At 56.3% G+C, this 19,674-nt stretch overlaps 2 protein-coding genes across 2 annotated transcripts in view; one reads left to right on the forward strand and one right to left on the reverse strand.

Annotated features, from left to right (window-relative positions):
- The first annotated feature begins 3,350 nt into the window (after positions 1-3,350).
- LOC140471131 (uncharacterized) lies at positions 3,351-7,127 on the forward strand. The gene is made up of 2 exons (XM_072567019.1): positions 3,351-6,055; positions 6,092-7,127. The coding sequence occupies exons 1-2, from the start codon at positions 5,004-5,006 to the stop codon at positions 6,936-6,938; spliced, it is 1,899 nt and encodes a 632-aa protein (XP_072423120.1). The 5' UTR covers positions 3,351-5,003; the 3' UTR covers positions 6,939-7,127.
- A 9,134-nt stretch (positions 7,128-16,261) lies between these two features.
- The window catches only part of LOC140471108 (uncharacterized), a 29,725-nt gene continuing 26,312 nt past the window's right edge, over positions 16,262-19,674 (reverse strand). The window contains exons 3-5 of the mRNA XM_072566990.1: positions 18,718-18,843; positions 17,866-18,010; positions 16,262-16,419 (exon numbers count right to left, since the gene is read on the reverse strand). Coding sequence (XP_072423091.1) covers positions 16,371-16,419; positions 17,866-18,010; positions 18,718-18,843 — 320 coding nt within the window. The 3' untranslated portion in view covers positions 16,262-16,370. The remainder of the gene's footprint in view (positions 16,420-17,865; positions 18,011-18,717; positions 18,844-19,674) is intronic.

Consider the following 19,674-nt stretch of genomic DNA (forward strand, 5'->3'; position numbering starts at 1 on the left):
ATATGTCTGTGTGTGTGTGTCTGTGCGTGTGTCTGTGTGTATGTCTGTGTGACTGTGCGTGTGTCTGTGTGTCTGTGCGTGTGTCTGTGTGACTGTGCGTGTGTCTGTGTGACTGTGTGACTGGTATGTCTGTATGACTGCGTGTGTGTCTGCGTGTGTCTGTGTGACTGTGTGTATGTCTGTGTGACTGCGTGTATGTCTGTGCGTGTGTCTGTGTGACTGCGTGTCTGCGTGTTGTGTCTGCGTATATGTCTGTGTGATTGCGTGTGTCTGTATGTCTGTGTGTATATGTCTGTATGTCTGTGCGTGTATGTCTGTGTGTGTGTGTGTGACTGCGTGTTATGTCTTTGTGTCTGTGTATCTGCGTGTTATGTCTTTGTGTCTGTGTGTGTCTGTGTATCTGCGTGTTATGTCTTTGTGTCTGTGTGTGTCTGTGTGTCTGTGTATCTGCGTGTTATGTCTTTGTGTCTGTGCGTGTATGTCTGTGTGTGTGTGTGAGAGAGAGAGAGAATGTGTGTGTGTGTGTGTGTGTGTGATATGGGTGAACGTTATCCTGCCCACAGTGTGATGGTGAAGAGGAAGGTGAGTGAGAGCAGTGGGAATGCTCCAATCTCAGGGTAGAGGATCAAAGGACATTCTGTAAGAAACAGCAGGTAACCCACACTTCAGGTTCTGTCTGCTTCCCATACCGAGACAGGCAAGGGAACAGGGTTCCATCAGACTCCCTCAGTGCTGACCCTCACACAGCACCCGCTCCCTCAGCACTGACCCTCCCCACAGCACCCACTCCCTCAGCACCGACCCTCCCTCAGCACTGACCCTCCCACAGCACTGACCCTCCCTCAGCACTGACCCTCCCACAGCACTGACCCTCCCTCAGCACTGACCCTCCCTCAGCACTGACCCTCCCTCAGCACTGACCCTCCCTCAGCACTGACCCTCCCACAGCACTGACCCTCCCTCAGCACTGACCCTCCCTCAGCACTGACCCTCCCTCAGCACCCACTCCCTCAGCACCCACTCCCTCAGCACCGACCCTCCCTCAGCACTGACCCTCCCACAGCACCCACTCCCTCAGCACTGACCCTCCCACAGCACCCACTCCCTCAGCACTGACCCTCCCTCAACACTGACCCTCCCTCAGCACTGACCCTCCCTCAGCACTGACCCTCCCACAGCACCCACTCCCTCAGCACCGACCCTCCCTCAGCACCCACTCCCTCAGCACTGACCCTCCCACAGCACCCACTCCCTCAGCACTGACCCTCCCTCAACACTGACCCTCCCTCAGCTCTGACCCTCCCTCAGCACTGACCCCCCAGCACCCACTCTGTCAGGGGTTGTGTGAGGGTTGAGGCGAGTTGGGTAACTCTCTGTTTCTCTCTGCTGCTGTAGGTGACGGGGGACATGGAACATGTCCTCACTGCTAAAGGATATCGCCTCGAGTGCCGTGGGCTGGTCAAGGTGAAAGGGAAGGGCGAGATGATGACCTACTTCCTGATCCAGGGTCCGGGCAACAGCTAGGAGCAGCCGACTTGGAGCATTGAAGGGGGGGGGGGCAGCGGGAGAGCGAGATGGAGCGGAACAGTCCGCGCTGATGAACGCTTACACACCCTCCCTCCATCCTCACCCCCCCCCCTCCCCCCCCCCCCACTGCCCCTTCCCATTCGACAGAGGTTCCAGAGAGAATTAGGACCCCACGACCTCTGTTCAGATGGGATTTCGCTAACGGAAAATATAACCCCGTCTCCCCAGGAATGCGGCCCCCCCCCCCCCCCCCCCACCCCCCTGAGCTGGGCTGGGCTGGGCTGGGCTGGGCTGGGCTGGGCTGGGCTGCGAATGGACTGTGGACACTCCTGATGAAGCTACATCGCGGCCCACGTTCCCCACCGTGTGGGATGGAGACACTCGCAGAGGGACACCGGGTCCCCAAAGACGGATTGATCTCCTCGTTTGTGCTTTCCGTGTTGGGGGGGGGGGGGGTGTGAACCTGACCAAATGAGACTGTTGGCGATGACCGGGCGGGGTGTGTGGGAGGGAGGTCTGTGTGGGTTTTGGGTGTGTTGGGTGGGGGGGGGGGGGGGGGGGGGTTAACTCCTACCTCACTCTCCCGGGGGTGTGAACACAGTGACCACGCTGGTTGCTGAGGGTGGATGGTGGATGGAGGAGGCTCAGTGTTGGAGCTGGTACACACTCACTCTGCCTGGTTATTCTCTCTCTCCATCCGTCTGTTCCCTCTGTCTCTCATGTTCTGTCAAGCTGTCTCCCATCTGCTTTGTTCTGTATGTGCTCTCTCATCACACTCTCTCTCACACTCACACACACACACACACTCTCACACTGTCTTTAACACTCTCACTCACTCTCACTATCTCTCTCACACTCACACGCTCGCTGTCTCTCACACACTCACTCGCTCACTATCTCTCTCACACTCACTCACTCGCTCACTGTCTCTCTCACACTCACTTGCTCACTCTCACTCGCTCGCTGTCTCTCACACACTCACTCTCACTGTTTCTCACACAATCACTCGCTGTCTCTCTCACACTCACTCGCTGTTTCTCACACAATCGCTTGCTGTCTCTCTCACACTCGCTCACTGTCTCTCTCACACGCTCACTGTCTCTCTCGCACGCTCGCTGTCTCTCACACACACTCGCTGTCTCTCACACACACTCGCTGTCTCTCACACACTCACTCGCTCACTCTCACACACTCACTCGCTCACTCTCTCTCACACTCACTCGCTCACTCACACTCACTCGCTCACTGTTTCTCACACACTCGCTCACTCACACACACTCACTCGCTCACTGTTTCTCACACACTCGCTCACTCTCACACACTCACTCCGCTCACTCTCTCTCTCACACTCACTTGCTCACTCACTCACTCACACTCGCTCACTCTCTCTCTCACACTCGCTCACTCACACACTCACTCGCTCACTGTTTCTCACACACTCGCTCACTGTCTCTCTCACACTCACTCGCTCACTCTCTCTCTCACACTCACTGTCTCTCACACTCACTCACTCGCTGTCTCTCTCACACTCACTGTCTCTCACACACACTCGCTCACTCTCTCTCACACTCACTCACTCACTCTCTCTCACACTCACTCACTGTTTCTCACACTCGCTCACTGTCTCTCTCACACTCACTCACTCACTGTCCTTGTACAAAGTACACAAGTCACACTGGCATATGGGTGTAGCAGGTAATTAAAAAGTTACTGATGTTTTGCCCTTTAGTGGTGACAGTGTGGGGGCGGGGATGGGAATTTAAGAATGGGATCGACCTGTTCCAGCAGCCTGGAGTATTGGCAATGCCGCTGGTGTGGGGGGGGGGGGGGGGGGGGGGGAGGACTGAGTCCGGGTTTTCCCGAGGGCTGTGTTTTTCCAAAAGGACACACTGCCATTGGAGTCGTTTCAAATCAGACCTGTTTACCTGATCCTGGGAATGAATGCGTGCGCTTGTCAGGAACAGCTGAGCAGATAGTATCTTAGACTACACAAGAGTGAGACGGGGAGGAAGAGGCGTAGGCCGTTCAGCCCATCGAGTCCATCAGTGAGGTCTTGATTGTGCTCACCTCCACCCTCCTGTCTCTCCCCCCGCCCCCCCCCTCAATCCTAGCCCCCTCTGTTACTGATTGAAGCCCTCAGACTGATCCTCCACAGCCCCCCTGTGGGAAAGCATCCCGTAGATCCACCCCCTCCCTGCCACCCCCCCACCCTGTGAATCTCGTACCTCTCGATAAGGGTCGCCCCCTCGTCCTCCTAAATCCCCGACGAGTTCAGACCCCTGACCTACCCAACTCGCCCCCCCCCCCCCCCTCCCTCGTCAGACAGTCCCTCTGTCCCTGGGAGCAGCTGAGGGGACCCCTCTCTGGGCTGCCTCCGACTCCAGGCGGTCTCTGCTTGGATACGGGGCCCCGCTGATCATGGTCTCCCAGTATCCGTGGAGAGAGAAGCAGGGTTAACGTTTCAAGCCCAGTGACTTTCGGTGAACTTTCTCTGGCCTGCCTCCAGTATCAGTCTATCTTGTATTAGATAAGGCACCTGAAGCTGTTCTGAGTTGTGCTGGCAGACTGGAACTGAGGTCACGAGGATCAGCCACAGTCCAGTGCAACCACGGAACTCAGGCAATGTATGGCCAACAGCTGCTCTTTCTCCTAAATGATTTCACACGCTCACACTCATACAATCACACACAAACACTCATACACACACACACACGGTCACACTCACACTCTCTCATGCACACTCATTCACACTCACAATCATACACACTCTCACTTTCACTCCCTCACAGTCACAGATACACACACTCTCAAATACAGTCTCACACACACTGTCTCTCTCACACTGTCACAGATACACATGGTCTCTCTTTCTCATACATACACACTCTCTCTCTCTCTCTAATACACAGACACAAACACTCTCTCTCTCATACAGACACACACAGTCTCTCTCTCTCTCTCATACATACACACAGACACACACACACAGTCGCTCTCACACAGACCACACAGTCTCTCCCTCTCCCATACATAGTCTCTCTCTCTCTCTCTCTCATACATACATACAAACACACACCGTGTCTCTCTCTCTCTCTCTCTCTCATACACACGATTTCTGATTCGTTACAACTGGTCTTTCTCCTTATGCTTTCTCTCATACATACACACAGACAGATAGACACACACACACACACACGCTGTCTCTCTCATACACACATGCACACACACAGTCTCTCATACAGACACACACAGTCTCTCTCATTCACGTACACAGACACACACACATTCTCTCTCATACACACACACAGTCTCTCTCATATACGCACACAGACACACAGTCTCTCTCATACACACACAGTCTATCTTATACATACACACAGACACAGTCTTTCTCACACACACAGACACACACTGTGTCTCTCTCTCTGTCTCTCATACACACGGTTTCTGATTCGCTACCCCTCGTCTTTCTCCTTATGCTTTCTCTCTCACAGACACACACAGTCTCCCACACACACATTCTCTCTCCCACACACACACAGACACAACCATTCTCTCTCATACACAGACACACACACATTCTCTCTCATCCGCACACAGATACATACATTCTCTCATACACACAGACACACACACACAGATACATACACACAGACACACACACATTCTCTCTCATACACACAGACACAGACATTCTCTCTCATACACACAGACACACACACATTCTCTCTCATACACACAGACACAGACATTCTCTCATACACACAGACACACACATTCTCTCTCATACACACAGACACAGACATTCTCTCTCATACACACACACAGATACACATAAACACAGACACATTCTGTCATACACATTCACACACACATTCTCTCTCGTACATATACACACACACAGATACACACACAGTCTCTCTCATACATACACATTCTCATATACACACACACAATCTCTCATACAGACACACATTCTCTCACACACACAGATACACACACAGATAGACACACACATACACAGACCACACAGATACACAGACACACAGTGTCTCTCTCTCTCTCTCTCATACACACGGTTTCTGATTCGCTACCCCTCGTCTTTCTCCTTATGCTTTCTCTCTCACAGACACACACAGTCTCTCTCATACACACACACACACATTCTCTCTCTCACACTCACACAGACACACACCTCTCATACATATACACACACAGTCTCTCTCATACACACAGACACACACAGTCTCTCTCATACACACAGACACACACATTCTTTCTCATACACACACACACATTCTCTCTCTCACACTCACACAGACACACACCTCTCATACATATACACACACAGTCTCTCTCATACATATACAGATACACAGAGGTCTCTCATATACACACACACGCACACACATTCTCTCACACACATTCTCTCTCATACATACATACACAGATACACATACACACAGTCTCTCATATGTACACACAGATACACATACATACAGATACACATACACACAGTCTCTCATACCTACACACAGATACACATACACACAGTCTCTCATACAGATACACATACACACACAGTCTCTCATACACACACATTCTGTTTCAGACACACACAGTCTCTCATACACACACATTCTGTTTCAGACACACACAGTCTCTCATACACACACATTCTGTTTCAGACACACACAGTCTCTCATACACACACATTCTGTTTCAGACACACACAGTCTCTCATACACACACATTCTGTTTCAGACACACACAGTCTCTCTTATAGAATCTTACTCCTACACAATCTCTTTGGCTCTCCCTCTCCTCCTCTCTTGCCCCCCACCCTCTATTCTTCCCTCCGCCCCTCACCCCTCTCCCTCACTTTCCCCTCCCCTGGCCCCCCTCTCCCATCTCCCTCTACCCTCCCACCTTCCCCCTACTTTCTTGCACTCCTGCTCTCGCTCGGTCCTTTCTGTCTTGCTGTCTGTGCCTCTCCCCCACCTTCTGACTCTAACCCCACCCCCCCCCTCTGTCATTCTCCATCTCCCTGTCTCTCCCCCTCCCACTGTCTTTCTCTCCTGTTGCTCTCCCTGTTTTTCTCTGTCTTCCCCACACCCCCCATCATCTCTCTCTCTCTCTCTCCCATTAACTACCCCTCCCCAGCTTACTGCCACATTCCTTCCTCTCCCGAGACCCCCGTACCATTCCCCCCCCCGGCCAGTGTCCCTGCGCATGGGACTCTGTCTGGGGAGTGGGCGATATCTGTGAAATCAGGACAAGTGGGAGAGCTGAAAGAGATAGATCAAATCCTTGTCTGTCCCTCAGAGAGTCCCCGCCAGGAGTCCAGCGTGTGGACCACCACAAGTACTCAATACAGGACTCAATTCTTTCTCACAAAGGATCCTGCATGAGATTTAAACGTTGGGTCAACCCTTCTCCCTACAATGAAACATTCCCTTACTTACTCCGTCCCCGGCACTGCCCTCCATACCCTGGGTTAGTGAGGTACACACACTTTTTAATCCTATCACCCATGTCGTTGCTGACAGTATGAGTCTCCGGGAGTCACACCCCCCAATCTCAGTCGGTGGGGGTGGGGGGGGTGAGGTGGGGGTAATGGGGTTTAGGGGTTGGGGTGGGTGGGTGGGTGGGGGAGGTGGTCAGGGGAATTGTATCCAGACCTTTATCGTCACAAAATAAAAACAGAGTCCAATTTGTACATTTCACTGTCGGTGTCTCTGCTCTGGAATGTTGGCTGCGGGATCTTGAGGGGAGTGTTATTTACCCCCACAGGAGCAGTGTGTGTATGGGGGGGTGGTGGGCAGAGGGAGTACACATACACACACGCTCTCTTCGCTCACACACGTACACACATTCTCACTCACACACGCGTACACACATGCTCTCTCACTCACACGCACACACATTCTCTCTCTCACTCACACGTACACACATTCTCACTCACACGCACACACATTCTCTCTCCCTCACACATACACATTCTCTCCCTCACACGCACACACATTCTCTCTCTCACACGTACACACATTCTCTCTCACTCACACGCACACACATTCTCTCCCTCACACGCACACACATTCTCTCTCACTCACACGCACACACATTCTCTCCCTCACACGTAAACACGTGCTCTCACTCTCACACGCACACACATTCTCTCCCTCACACGCACACACATTCTCTCCCTCACACGTACACACATTCTCTCCCTCACACGTACACACATTCTCTCCCTCACACGCACACACATTCTCTCACACACACACGTACACATTCTCTCCCTCACACGCACACACATTCTCTCACACACACACGTACACACATTCTCTCCCTCACACGCACACACATTCTCTCCCTCACACGTACACACATTCTCTCCCTCACACGTACACACATTCTCTCCCTCACACGTACACACATTCTCTCCCTCACACGCACACACATTCTCTCCCTCACACGCACACACATTCTCTCCCTCACACGCACACACATTCTCTCCCTCACACGTACACACATTCTCTCCCTCACACGTACACACATTCTCTCCCTCACACGTACACACATTCTCTCACTCTCACACACACGTACACACATTCTCTCCCTCACACGTACACACATGCTCTCACTCTCACACACACGTACACACATTCTCTCCCTCACACGTACACACATGCTCTCACTCTCACACACACGTACACACATTCTCTCCCTCACACGCACACACATTCTCTCTCCCTCACACGTACACACATTCTCTCCCTCACACGCACACACATTCTCTCTCACTCACACGCACACACATTCTCTCCCTCACACGCGCACACATTCTCTCACACACACACGTACACACATTCTCTCACTCTCACACACACACACACATTCTCTCCCTCACACGCACACACATTCTCTCACTCTCACACACACACATTCTCTCCCTCACACGCACACACATTCTCTCACACACACACGTACACACATTCTCTCACTCACACGTACACACATTCTCTCACACACACACGTACACACATTCTCTCACTCACACGCACACACATTCTCTCCCTCACACGTACACACATGCTCTCACTCTCACTCACACGCACACACATTCTCTCCCTCACACGCGCACACATTCTCTCACACACACGCACACACACTCTCTCCCTCACACGCACACACACTCTCTCCCTCACACGTACACACACTCTCTCCCTCACACGCACACACACTCTCTCCCTCACACGCACACACATTCTCTCCCTCACACGCACACACACTCTCTCCCTCACACGCACACACATTCTCTCCCTCACACGCACACACATTCTCTCCCTCACACGCGCACACATTCTCTCACACACACACGTACACACATTCTCTCACTCTCACACACACACACACACATTCTCTCCCTCACACGCACACACATTCTCTCACTCTCACACGCACACACATTCTCTCCCTCACACGCACACACATTCTCTCTCACACACACGCACACACATTCTCTCCCTCACACGCACACACATTCTCTCCCTCACACGCACACACATTCTCTCTCACACACACGCACACACACTCTCTCCCTCACACGCACACATTCTCTCTCCCTCACACGCACACACATTCTCTCTCACACACACGCACACACACTCTCTCCCTCACACGCACACATTCTCTCTCCCTCACACGCACACACACTCTCTCCCTCACACGCACACACATTCTCTCACACACACGCACACACACTCTCTCCCACACACACTCTCTCCCTCACACGCACACACACTCTCTCCCTCACACGCACACACACTCTCTCCCTCACACGCACACACACTCTCCCTCACACGCACACACACTCTCTCCCTCACACGCACACACATTCTCTCCCTCACACGCACACACATTGTCTCTCACACACACATCCACACATTCTCTCTCACACACCTCCACACATTTTCTCTCTCACACACATGTCCACACATTCTCTCTCACACAGACACACAAAGATACTCTCTGACACACACACACACACACACACACAGACATATGGGTGGCAGAGTGGTAGCACTACTGCCTCACAGTGCCAGAGACCCGGGTTCAATTCCTGCCTCAGGCGACTGACTGTGTGGAGTTTGCACATTCTCCCCGTGTCTGCGTGGGTTTCCTCCGGGTGCTCTGGTTTCCTCCCACAGTCCAAAGATGTGCAGGTCAGGGTGGGATTGGCCGTGATAAATTGTCCCGTAGTGTTAGATGAAGGGTAAATGTAGGGGTCTGGGTGGGTTGCTCTTCAGCGGGTCGGTGTGGACTTGTTGGGCCGAAGGGCCTGTTTCCACACTGTAGGGAATCTAATCTAAACACCCTGTGACACAGCCAGACACACACACACACACACACACAAACAGACACGCTCTCTCTCTCACACACAGTCTGAGGCTTGATTGGAATATGCCGATAAAGCTGGACTACTCTGACCTTGAGCTGCCTGGTTTATCAGGGACGGCTGCCCGTTGCACACAACCAGGGAGGGGGACGGTTGACTTGGTAACGGCTGGGCCCTGGGACTGCCAACACCCTCAGTACTAACAAACACATGGTTCCATACACTTCACCCAACTTCCTGGACCAGGACGGTGTAGAGGGAGCTTTACTCTGTATCGAACCCCCTGTCCCTGGGAGTGGGGGGACGGTGTAGAGGGAGCTGTACTCTGTATCTAACCCCTGTCCCTGGGAGTGGGGGGACAGTGTAGAGAGAGCTTTACTCTGTATCTAACCCCCCTGTTCCTGGAGTGGGGGGACAGTGTAGAGAGAGCTTTACTCTGTATCTAACTCCCTGTCCCTGGGAGTGGGGGACGGTGTAGAGGGAGCTTTACTCTGTCTCTAAACCCCCTGTCTCTGGGAGTGTTTGATGGGGGGGGGGAAACAGTGTAGAGGGAGCTTTACTCTGTATTTAACCCCCTGTCCCTGGGAGTGGGGGAGATGATGGAGAAAAAAACTTTACTCTGTACCTCACCCCCTGTCCCTGGGAGTGGGGGGACAGTGTAGAGGGAGTTTTACTCTGTATCTAACCCTGTGCTGTCCCAGGGAGTGTTTGATGGGGGGAAGGGGGGGAAAACGGTGTAGAGAGAGTTTGACCTTCAGTACATAGCGGTTGAGGAGGCTTGATGCTGCATTAATGTGGTGCCTGACCTTCCCTGGTATACTCGGTATGTACACACTCACAAACACCACCCCATGTCAGTGAAGACAGGGTCTATTAGGGGTTAGGTTGGGAGAGAGCTCCGTCTGGTGGTGACACTGGGAGTTGCAGACCATCCAAGAAGGCCTCTGGAGGGTGGGCTAGTATAGATGAACGGGGCTCGAGGGGCTGAGTGGCCTACACCACCTATTACCCATCCCATTCTTTCCCCCCTCATCCTGAGGTTGGGATATTACCTCCCAGTCACCGTCACCCACCCCATTACACCAGAAGGAGGCCACTCAGCCCCGCGCTGGCCCTGCTGGCGTCAACAATCCAATGTAAGACTCCCCCACATTCACACCCAAACCCCCCCGACCCCTCCCCCGCGTTTCCAATAACCCCCTCACCCCTCCCCGTGTTTCCAATACACCCCCCCCACCCCTCCCCGCGTTTCCAATAACCCCCTCACCCCTCCCCGCGTTTCCAATAACCCCCTCACCCCTCCCCGTGTTTCCAATACACCCCCCCCACCCCTCCCCGCGTTTCCAATAACCCCCTCACCCCTCCCCGCATTTCCAATACACCCCCTCACCCCTCCCCGTGTTTCCAATAACCCCCTCACCCCTCCCCGCGTTTCCAATAACCCCCTCACCCCTCTCCCCGTGTTTCCAAACCCTCCCCCTCCCCCCGCGTTTCCAAACCCTCACCCTCCCCCCGTGTTTCCAATACACCCCCCCCACCCCTCCCCGCGTTTCCAATAACCCCCTCACCCCTCCCCGCGTTTCCAATAACCCCCTCACCCCTCCCCGTGTTTCCAAACCCTCACCCTCCCCCCGCGTTTCCAATAACCCCTCACCCCTCCCCGCGTTTCCAATAACCCCCTCACCCCTCCCCGCGTTTCCAATAACCCCCTCACCCCCTCCCCGCGTTTCCAAACCCTCACCCTCCCCCGCGTTTCCAAACCCTCACCCTCCCCCCGCGTTTCCAAACCCTCCCCCTCCCCCGTGTTTCCAAACCCTCCCCCTCCCCCCGTGTTTCCAATACACCCCCCCACCCCTCCCCGTGTTTCCAATAACCCCCTCACCCCTCCCCACGTTTCCAATAACCCCCTCACCCCTCCCCGCGTTTCCAATAACCCCCTCACCCCTCCCCGTGTTTCCAAACCCTCACCCTCCCCCCGCATTTCCAATACACACCCCCTCACCACCCCCGCGTTTCCAAACCCTCACCCTCCCCCCACGTTTCCAATAACCCTCTCACCCTCCCCCACGTTTCCAAACCCTCACCCTCCCCCCGTGTTTCCAATAACCCCCTCACCCTCCCCACGTTTCCAATAACCCTCTCACCCTCCCCCACGTTTCCAAACCCTCACCCTCCCCCCGCGTTTCCAATAACCCCCTCACCCCTCCCCGCGTTTCCAATAACCCCCTCACCCCTCCCCGCGTTTCCAATAACCCCCTCACCCCTCCCCGCGTTTCCAATAACCCCCTCACCCCTCCCCGTGTTTCCAATAACCCCCTCACCCCTCCCCGCGTTTCCAAACCCTCACCCTCCCCCGCGTTCCAAACCCTCACCCTCCCCCCGCGTTTCCAAACCCTCCCCCTCCCCCCGTGTTTCCAAACCCTCCCCCTCCCCCCGTGTTTCCAATACACCCCCCCACCCCTCCCCCGTGTTTCCAATAACCCCCTCACCCCTCCCCGCGTTTCCAATAACCCCCTCACCCCTCCCCGTGTTTCCAAACCCTCACCCTCCCCCCGCATTTCCAATACACACCCCCTCACCACCCCCGCGTTTCCAAACCCTCACCCTCCCCCCACGTTTCCAATAACCCTCTCACCCTCCCCCACGTTTCCAAACCCTCACCCTCCCCCCCGCGTTTCCAATAACCCCCTCACTCCTCCCCGCGTTTCCAATAACCCCCTCACCCCTCCCCACGTTTCCAATAACCCCCTCACCCTCCCCCGCGTTCCAATAACCCCCTCACCCCTCCACACGTTTCCAATAACCCCCTCACCCCTCCCTGCGATTCCAAACCCTCACCCTCCCCCGCGTTTCCAAACCCGCACCCTCCCCCCGCGTTTCCAATACACCCCCCTCACCCCTCCCCGTGTTTCCAATAACCCCCTCACCCCTCCCCACGTTTCCAATAACCCCCTCACCCCTCCCCGCGTTTCCAATAACCCCCTCACCCCTCCCCGCGTTTCCAATAACCCCCTCACCCCTCCCCCGCGTTTCCAATAACCCCCTCACCCCTCCCCGCGTTTCCAATAACCCCCTCACCCCCTCCCCGCGTTTCCAATAACCCCCTCACCCCTCCCCGCGTTTCCAATAACCCCCTCACCCCTCCCCGCGTTTCCAATAACCCCCTCACCCCTCCCCGCGTTTCCAATAACCCCCTCACCCCTCCCCGCGTTTCCAATAACCCCCTCACCCCTCCCCGCGTTTCCAATAACCCCCTCACCCCTCCCCGCGTTTCCAATAACCCCCTCACCCCTCCCCGCGTTTCCAATAACCCCCTCACCCCTCCCCGCGTTTCCAATAACCCCCTCACCCCTCCCTGCATTTCCAATAACCCTCTCACCCCTCCCCGTGTTTCCAAACCCTCACCCTCCCCCCGCATTTCCAATACACACCCCTCACCACCCCCGCGTTTCCAACCCTCACCCTCCCCCACGTTTCCAATAACTCCCCGTGTTTCCAATACACACCCCCCTCACCCCTCCCCACGTTTCCAAACCCTCCCCTCCCTCCCCCGTGTTTCCAATACACCCCCCCACCCCTCCCCGTGTTTCCAATAACCCCCTCACCCCTCCCCGCGTTTCCAAACCCTCACCCTCCCCCGCGTTTCCAAACCCTCCCCCTCCCCCCGCGTTTCCAAACCCTCACCCTCCCCCCGTGTTTCCAATACACCCCCCCACCCCTCCCCGTGTTTCCAATAACCCCCTCACCCCTCCCCGCGTTTCCAATAACCCCCTCACCCCTCCCCGCGTTTCCAATAACCCTCTCACCCCTCCCCGTGTTTCCAAACCCTCACCCTCCCCCCGCGTTTCCAATAACCCTCTCACCCTCCCCCACGTTTCCAAACCCTCACCCTCCCCCCCGCGTTTCCAATAACCCCCTCACCCCTCCCCACGTTTCCAAACCCTAACTATCCCCCGTGTTTCCAATAGAGCCCCCCACCCACCCCCCACGTTTCCAATACACCCCCTCACCCCTCCCCGCATTTCCAAACCCTCACCCTCCCCCGCGTTTCCAATACACCCCCTCACCCCTCCCCGCATTTCCAAACCCTCACCCTCCCCCGTGTTTCCAATACACCCCCTCACCCCTCCCCGCGTTTCCAAACCCTCACCCTCCACACGTTTCCAATAACCCACCCACCCCTCCACACATTTCCAATAACCCCCTCACTCCTCCCCGCGTTTCCAATAACCCCCTCACCCCTCCACACGTTTCCAATACACCCCCTTCACCCATCCCCGCGTTTCCAATAACCCCCTCACCCATCCCCGCGTTTCCAATAACCCCCTTCACCCATCCCCGCGTTTCCAATAACCCCCTCACCCATCCACACGTTTCCAATAACCCCCTCACTCCTCCCCACGTTTCCAATAACCCCCCTCACCCATCCCCGCGTTTCCAATAACCCCCTTCACCCATCCCCGCGTTTCCAATAACCCCCCCTCACCCATCCACATGTTTCCAATACACCCCCTCACTCCTCCCCGCGTTTCCAATAACTCCCTCACCCATCCACACGTTTCCAATACACCCCCTTCACCCTCCACACGTTTCCAATAACCCCCTCACTCCTCCCCACGTTTCCAATAACCCCCTCACCCATCCACACGTTTCCAATAACCCCCTCACTCCTCCCCGCGTTTCCAATAACCCCCTCACCCATCCACGTTTCCAATAACCCCCTCACTCCTCCCCGCGTTTCCAATACACCCCCTTCACCCTCCACACGTTTCCAATAACCCCCTCACTCCTCCCCACGTTTCCAATAACCCCCTCACCCATCCACACGTTTCCAATAACCCCCCTCACTCCTCCCCGCGTTTCCAATAACCCCCTCACCCCTCCACACGTTTCCAATAACCCCCTCACTCCTCCCCGCGTTTCCAATAACTCCCTCACCCATCCACATGTTTCCAATACACCCCCCTTCACCCTCCACACGTTTCCAATAACCCCACCACCCCTCCACACGTTTCCAATAACCCCCTCACTCCTCCCCACGTTTCCAATAACCCCCTCACCCATCCACACGTTTCCAATAACCCCCTCACTCCTCCCCGCGTTTCCAATAACCCCCTCACCCATCCACATGTTTCCAATAACCCCCTCACTCCTCCCCGCGTTTCCAATAACCCCCTCACTCCTCCCCGCGTTTCCAATAACCCCCTCACCCATTCACATGTTTCCAATAACTCCCTCACCCATCCACATTTTTCCAATACACCCCCTTCACCCTCCACACGTTTCCAATAACCCCCTCACCCATCCACACGTTTCCAATAACCCCCCTCACTCCTCCCCGCGTTTCCAATAACTCCCTCACCCATCCACACGTTTCCAATAACCCCCTCACCCTCCCCCGCGTTTCCAATAACCCCCTCACCCATCCACACGTTTCCAATAACCCCCTCACTCCTCCCCGCGTTTCCAATAACCCCCTCACCCATCCACACGTTTCCAATAACCCCCTCACTCCTCCCCGCGTTTCCAATAACTCCCTCACCCATCCACACGTTTCCAATAACCCCCTCACTCCTCCCCGCGTTTCCAATAACCCCCCTCACCCATCCACACGTTTCCAATAACCCCCTCACCCCCTCCCCGTGTTTCCAATAACCCCCTCACCCCTCCCCACGTTTCCAATAACCCCCTCACCCCTCCCCGCGTTTCCAATAACCCCCTCACCCCTCCCCGCGTTTCCAATAACCCCCTCACCCCTCCCCGTGTTTCCAAAAGCACCCCCATCCCTAGACCATGTCTCTCTTCCTGTTTGTGTGAGACCCCCTTTGCCCCGAGATTGAAGATTCCTGATCTCCCATCCCATCGCCCCAACCCCGCTCACAACCCCCACTTCTCCCCCTTTTAACCTGTTCCACACATACCCCCCCCCCAACCCCACCCAACTCCCCCGGGGAAGGGGGGCCAAGACTAAACGCTCTCAGTCTCTCTGAAGACCCCAAATCTCCCCCTTAAAGCATTGCCACCGAGTTGCCCAGAACCCAGGAGGGGTGGGAGTGTTCAGGGTGGGGGGAGGGGGAGCGTGTGTGTGTGTGGGGGGGTGTCTGCGATCCAGGGACGGGTGAGGGGTAGAGGGTAGTATCCACAGTTTCACCCTGACCAGCTCAGGAACACGAGACAGACACGGTGACCCCCCCCCCTTCCAGTTTATTTCCACAACGGTATATGTACATTTTCACTCACCCCCACGTTTCCTCACACCCCCACACACCCCCCCGCCTCGGCTGAACCCCGGCCTGAGAGGCCCTTCAGCACCCCCACCCTGCCAGTCTCGCTGCGATCCCTCCAACAGCGAGTCACGGAGACAGACAGACAGAGTGTTGTGGTGGATGGTCTGTTTTGGACAGTGCCCTCGACAGAAACCTGGGGGATGACCGGGAGGCTGTCAGAATAACGAGAACTCAGGGTTGGTCAGCAACATCTTCTCCACGTACCTGTGGGAGGGGGCAGAGGGGGGAGAGGGGCAAGACCACTCAGTCAGATTCACACTCCAAACAAATTCCTCCACCACATTCTCAACATCCCTCTACCGTTTATCCCCAATCCGTTAGACCCACACTCGGAGCACCGTGCACAGTTCCCCGGTCTCCAGTTCCCCGGTCTCTCCCCTCGGTCAGACCCACACTCGGAGCACCGTGCACAGTTCCCCGGTCTCCCCTCGGTCAGACCCACACTCGGAGCACCGTGCACAGTTCCCCGGTCTCCCCTCGGTCAGACCCACACTCGGGGCACCGTGCACAGTTCCCCCGGTCTCCCCTCGGTCAGACCCACACTCGGAGCACCGTGCACAGTTCCCCGGTCTCTCCCCTCGGTCAGACCCACACTCGGAGCACCGTGCACAGTTCCCCGGTCTCCCCCCGGTCAGGACCCACACTCGGAGCACCGTGCACAGTTCCCCGGTCTCTCCCCCTCGGTCAGACCCACACTCGGAGCACCGTGCACAGTTCCCTGGTCTCTCCCCTCGGTCAGACCCCACACTCGGAGCACCGTGCACAGTTCCCTGGTCTCCCTGGGTCAGACCCACACTCGGAGCACCGTGCACAGTTCCCCGGTCACCCCTCGGTCAGACCCACACTCGGAGCACCGTGCACAGTTCCCCGGTCTCCCCTGGGTCAGACCCACACTCGGAGCACCGTGCACAGTTCCCCCGGTCTCCCCTGGGTCAGACCCACACTCGGAGCACCGTGCACAGTTCCCCGGTCTCCCCCCCGGTCAGTCCCACACTCGGAGCACCGTGCACAGTTCCCCGGTCTCTCCCCTCGGTCAGACCCACACTCGGAGCACCGTGCACAGTTCCCCGGTCTCCCCCCCGGTCAGACCCACACTCGGAGCACCGTGCACAGTTCCCTCGGTCTCTCCCCTCGGTCAGACCCACACTCGGGGCACCGTGCACAGTTCCCCGGTCTCCCCTCGGTCAGACACACACTCGGAGCACCGTGCACAGTTCCCCGGTCTCTCCCCTCGGTCAGACCCACACTCGGAGCACCGTGCACAGTTCCCTGGTCTCTCCCCTCGGTCAGACCCACACTCGGAGCACCGTGCACAGTTCCCTGGTCTCCCTGGGTCAGACCCACACTCGGAGCACCGTGCACAGTTCCCCGGTCACCCCTCGGTCAGACCCACACTCGGAGCACCGTGCACAGTTCCCCGGTCTCTCCCCTCGGTCAGACCCACACTCGGAGCACCGTGCACAGTTCCCTGGTCTCCCTGGGTCAGACCCACACTCGGAGCACCGTGCACAGTTCCCCGGAATCTCCTCGCTCAGATGGGCTGAGTTGTTCCTGATCGAATCCCCCCAGTTCCCCACACCCCCACCCTGACCTCCCACCTCCCGGATTGGGGAAAGGACAGGACAGGGCTGGGGTAGACCTTTCACTCACTGTGTCATCTCACTGTTCATCAGTGGGTAACGGTGGACTCGGGTCCAAGGCTCAGTTTTCTGAAGGAGCTCATTGGGATCCTGGGGCAGCCACCAGCCATACTGCTGGCTCTCAGTCAGAGGGATCCTGTACATCATGTTGGGGGGCTGCAAGCACACGCAAATTACCCCTTCAACATGGAGGGTAACTGCACTACTGACCCTCCCACAGCCCCCACTCCCTCAGCACTGACCCTCCCTCAGCACCTGACCCTCCCACAGCACCCACTCCCTCAGCACTGACCCTCCCTCAGCGCCTGCTCCCTCAGCACTGACCCTCCCACAGCACCCACTCCCTCAGCACTGACCCTCCCACAGCACCCACTCCCTCAACACTGACCCTCCCTCAGCACTGACCCTCCCACAGCACCCACTCCCTCAACACTGACCCTCCCACAGCACCCCCTCCCTCAGCACTGACCCTCCCTCAGCACTGACCCTCCCTCAGCACTGACCCTCCCTCAGCACTGACCCTCCCACAGCACTGACCCTCCCTCAGCACTGACCCTCCCACAGCACTGACCCTCCCACAGCACTGACCCTCCCACAGCACCCCCCTCCCACAGCACTGACCCTCGCTCAGCACTGACCCTCGCTCAGCACTGACCCTCCCTCAGCACTGACCCTCCCTCAGCACTGACCCTCCCTCAGCACTGACCCTCCCACAGCACTGACCCTCCCACAGCACTGACCCCTCCCACAGCACTGACCCTCCCACAGCACTGACTGTTGATGGAAGGTGGTATACAGTGGGGGGGTTTGGGGGTACTGAATGGGGTGGTTGTGGTGAAATGGGGAGTGGTGGGTGACGTACCCTTGGGGAGTTGGCAGAGCCGTTTCATGTGAGAGTAGATCTCCACGCTCTTGTTGTGATAAGGCATCGTCTCCAACTGGGATCCAGCATCACATTCCACCGGCAAACGGCCAAAGTATCGCTCCTCTGTGGGGGGGTGGGGGGGGGTGGGGGGGGGTGGGGGGGGGTGGGGGAACGAAAATAACAGCAAGGTTCACATCAGCAGCATCTCCCTGAGGGAGGGGAACCAGACATACCCCTCCATAGGGTGAGGGGGGGGGGGGGGGAATGGGGGGAATGGGTCTGTGTGAGAGAAGGGGGGGGGGAAGGGTGTGAGAGAAGGGGGGGGGGGAAGGGTGTGTGAGAGAGAATGAGTGGGGAAAAGGTGTGTATGAGAGAGAGAGAGTGGGGAAAGGGTGTGAGAGAGAGAGAGAGTGGGGAAAGGGTGTGTATGAGAGAGAGAGAATGGGGAAAGGGTGTGTGAGAGAGAGAGAGTGGGGAAAGGGTGTGTGAGAGACAGAGAGTGGGGAAAAGGGTGTGAGAGAGAGAGAGTGGGGAAAGAGAGTGTGAGAGAGAGAGAGAGTGGGGAAAGGTGTGTGTGTGAGAGAGAGAGAGTGGGGAAAGGGTGTGTGTGTGAGAGAGAGAGAGTGGGGAAAGGGTGTGTATGAGAGAGAGAGAGTGGGGAAATGGTGTGTATGAGAGAGAGAGAGAGTGGGGAAAGGGTGTGTATGAGAGAGAGAGAATGGGGAAAGGGTGTGTGAGAGAGAGAGAGTGGGGGAAAGGGGAGTGTGAGAGAGAGAGAGAGTGGGGAAAGGTGTGTGTGAGAGAGAGAGAGTGGGGAAAGGGTGTGTGTGTGAGAGAGAGAGTGGGGAAAGGGTGTGTGTGAGAGAGAGAGTGGGGAAAGGGTGTGAGAGAGAGAGAGTGGAGAAAGGTGTGTGTGTGAGAGAGAGAGTGTGGGAAAGGGTGTGTGAGAGAGAG

This window comes from Chiloscyllium punctatum, chromosome X (genome assembly GCF_047496795.1).
Source record: "Chiloscyllium punctatum isolate Juve2018m chromosome X, sChiPun1.3, whole genome shotgun sequence".
Taxonomy (NCBI): Eukaryota; Metazoa; Chordata; class Chondrichthyes; order Orectolobiformes; family Hemiscylliidae; genus Chiloscyllium; species Chiloscyllium punctatum.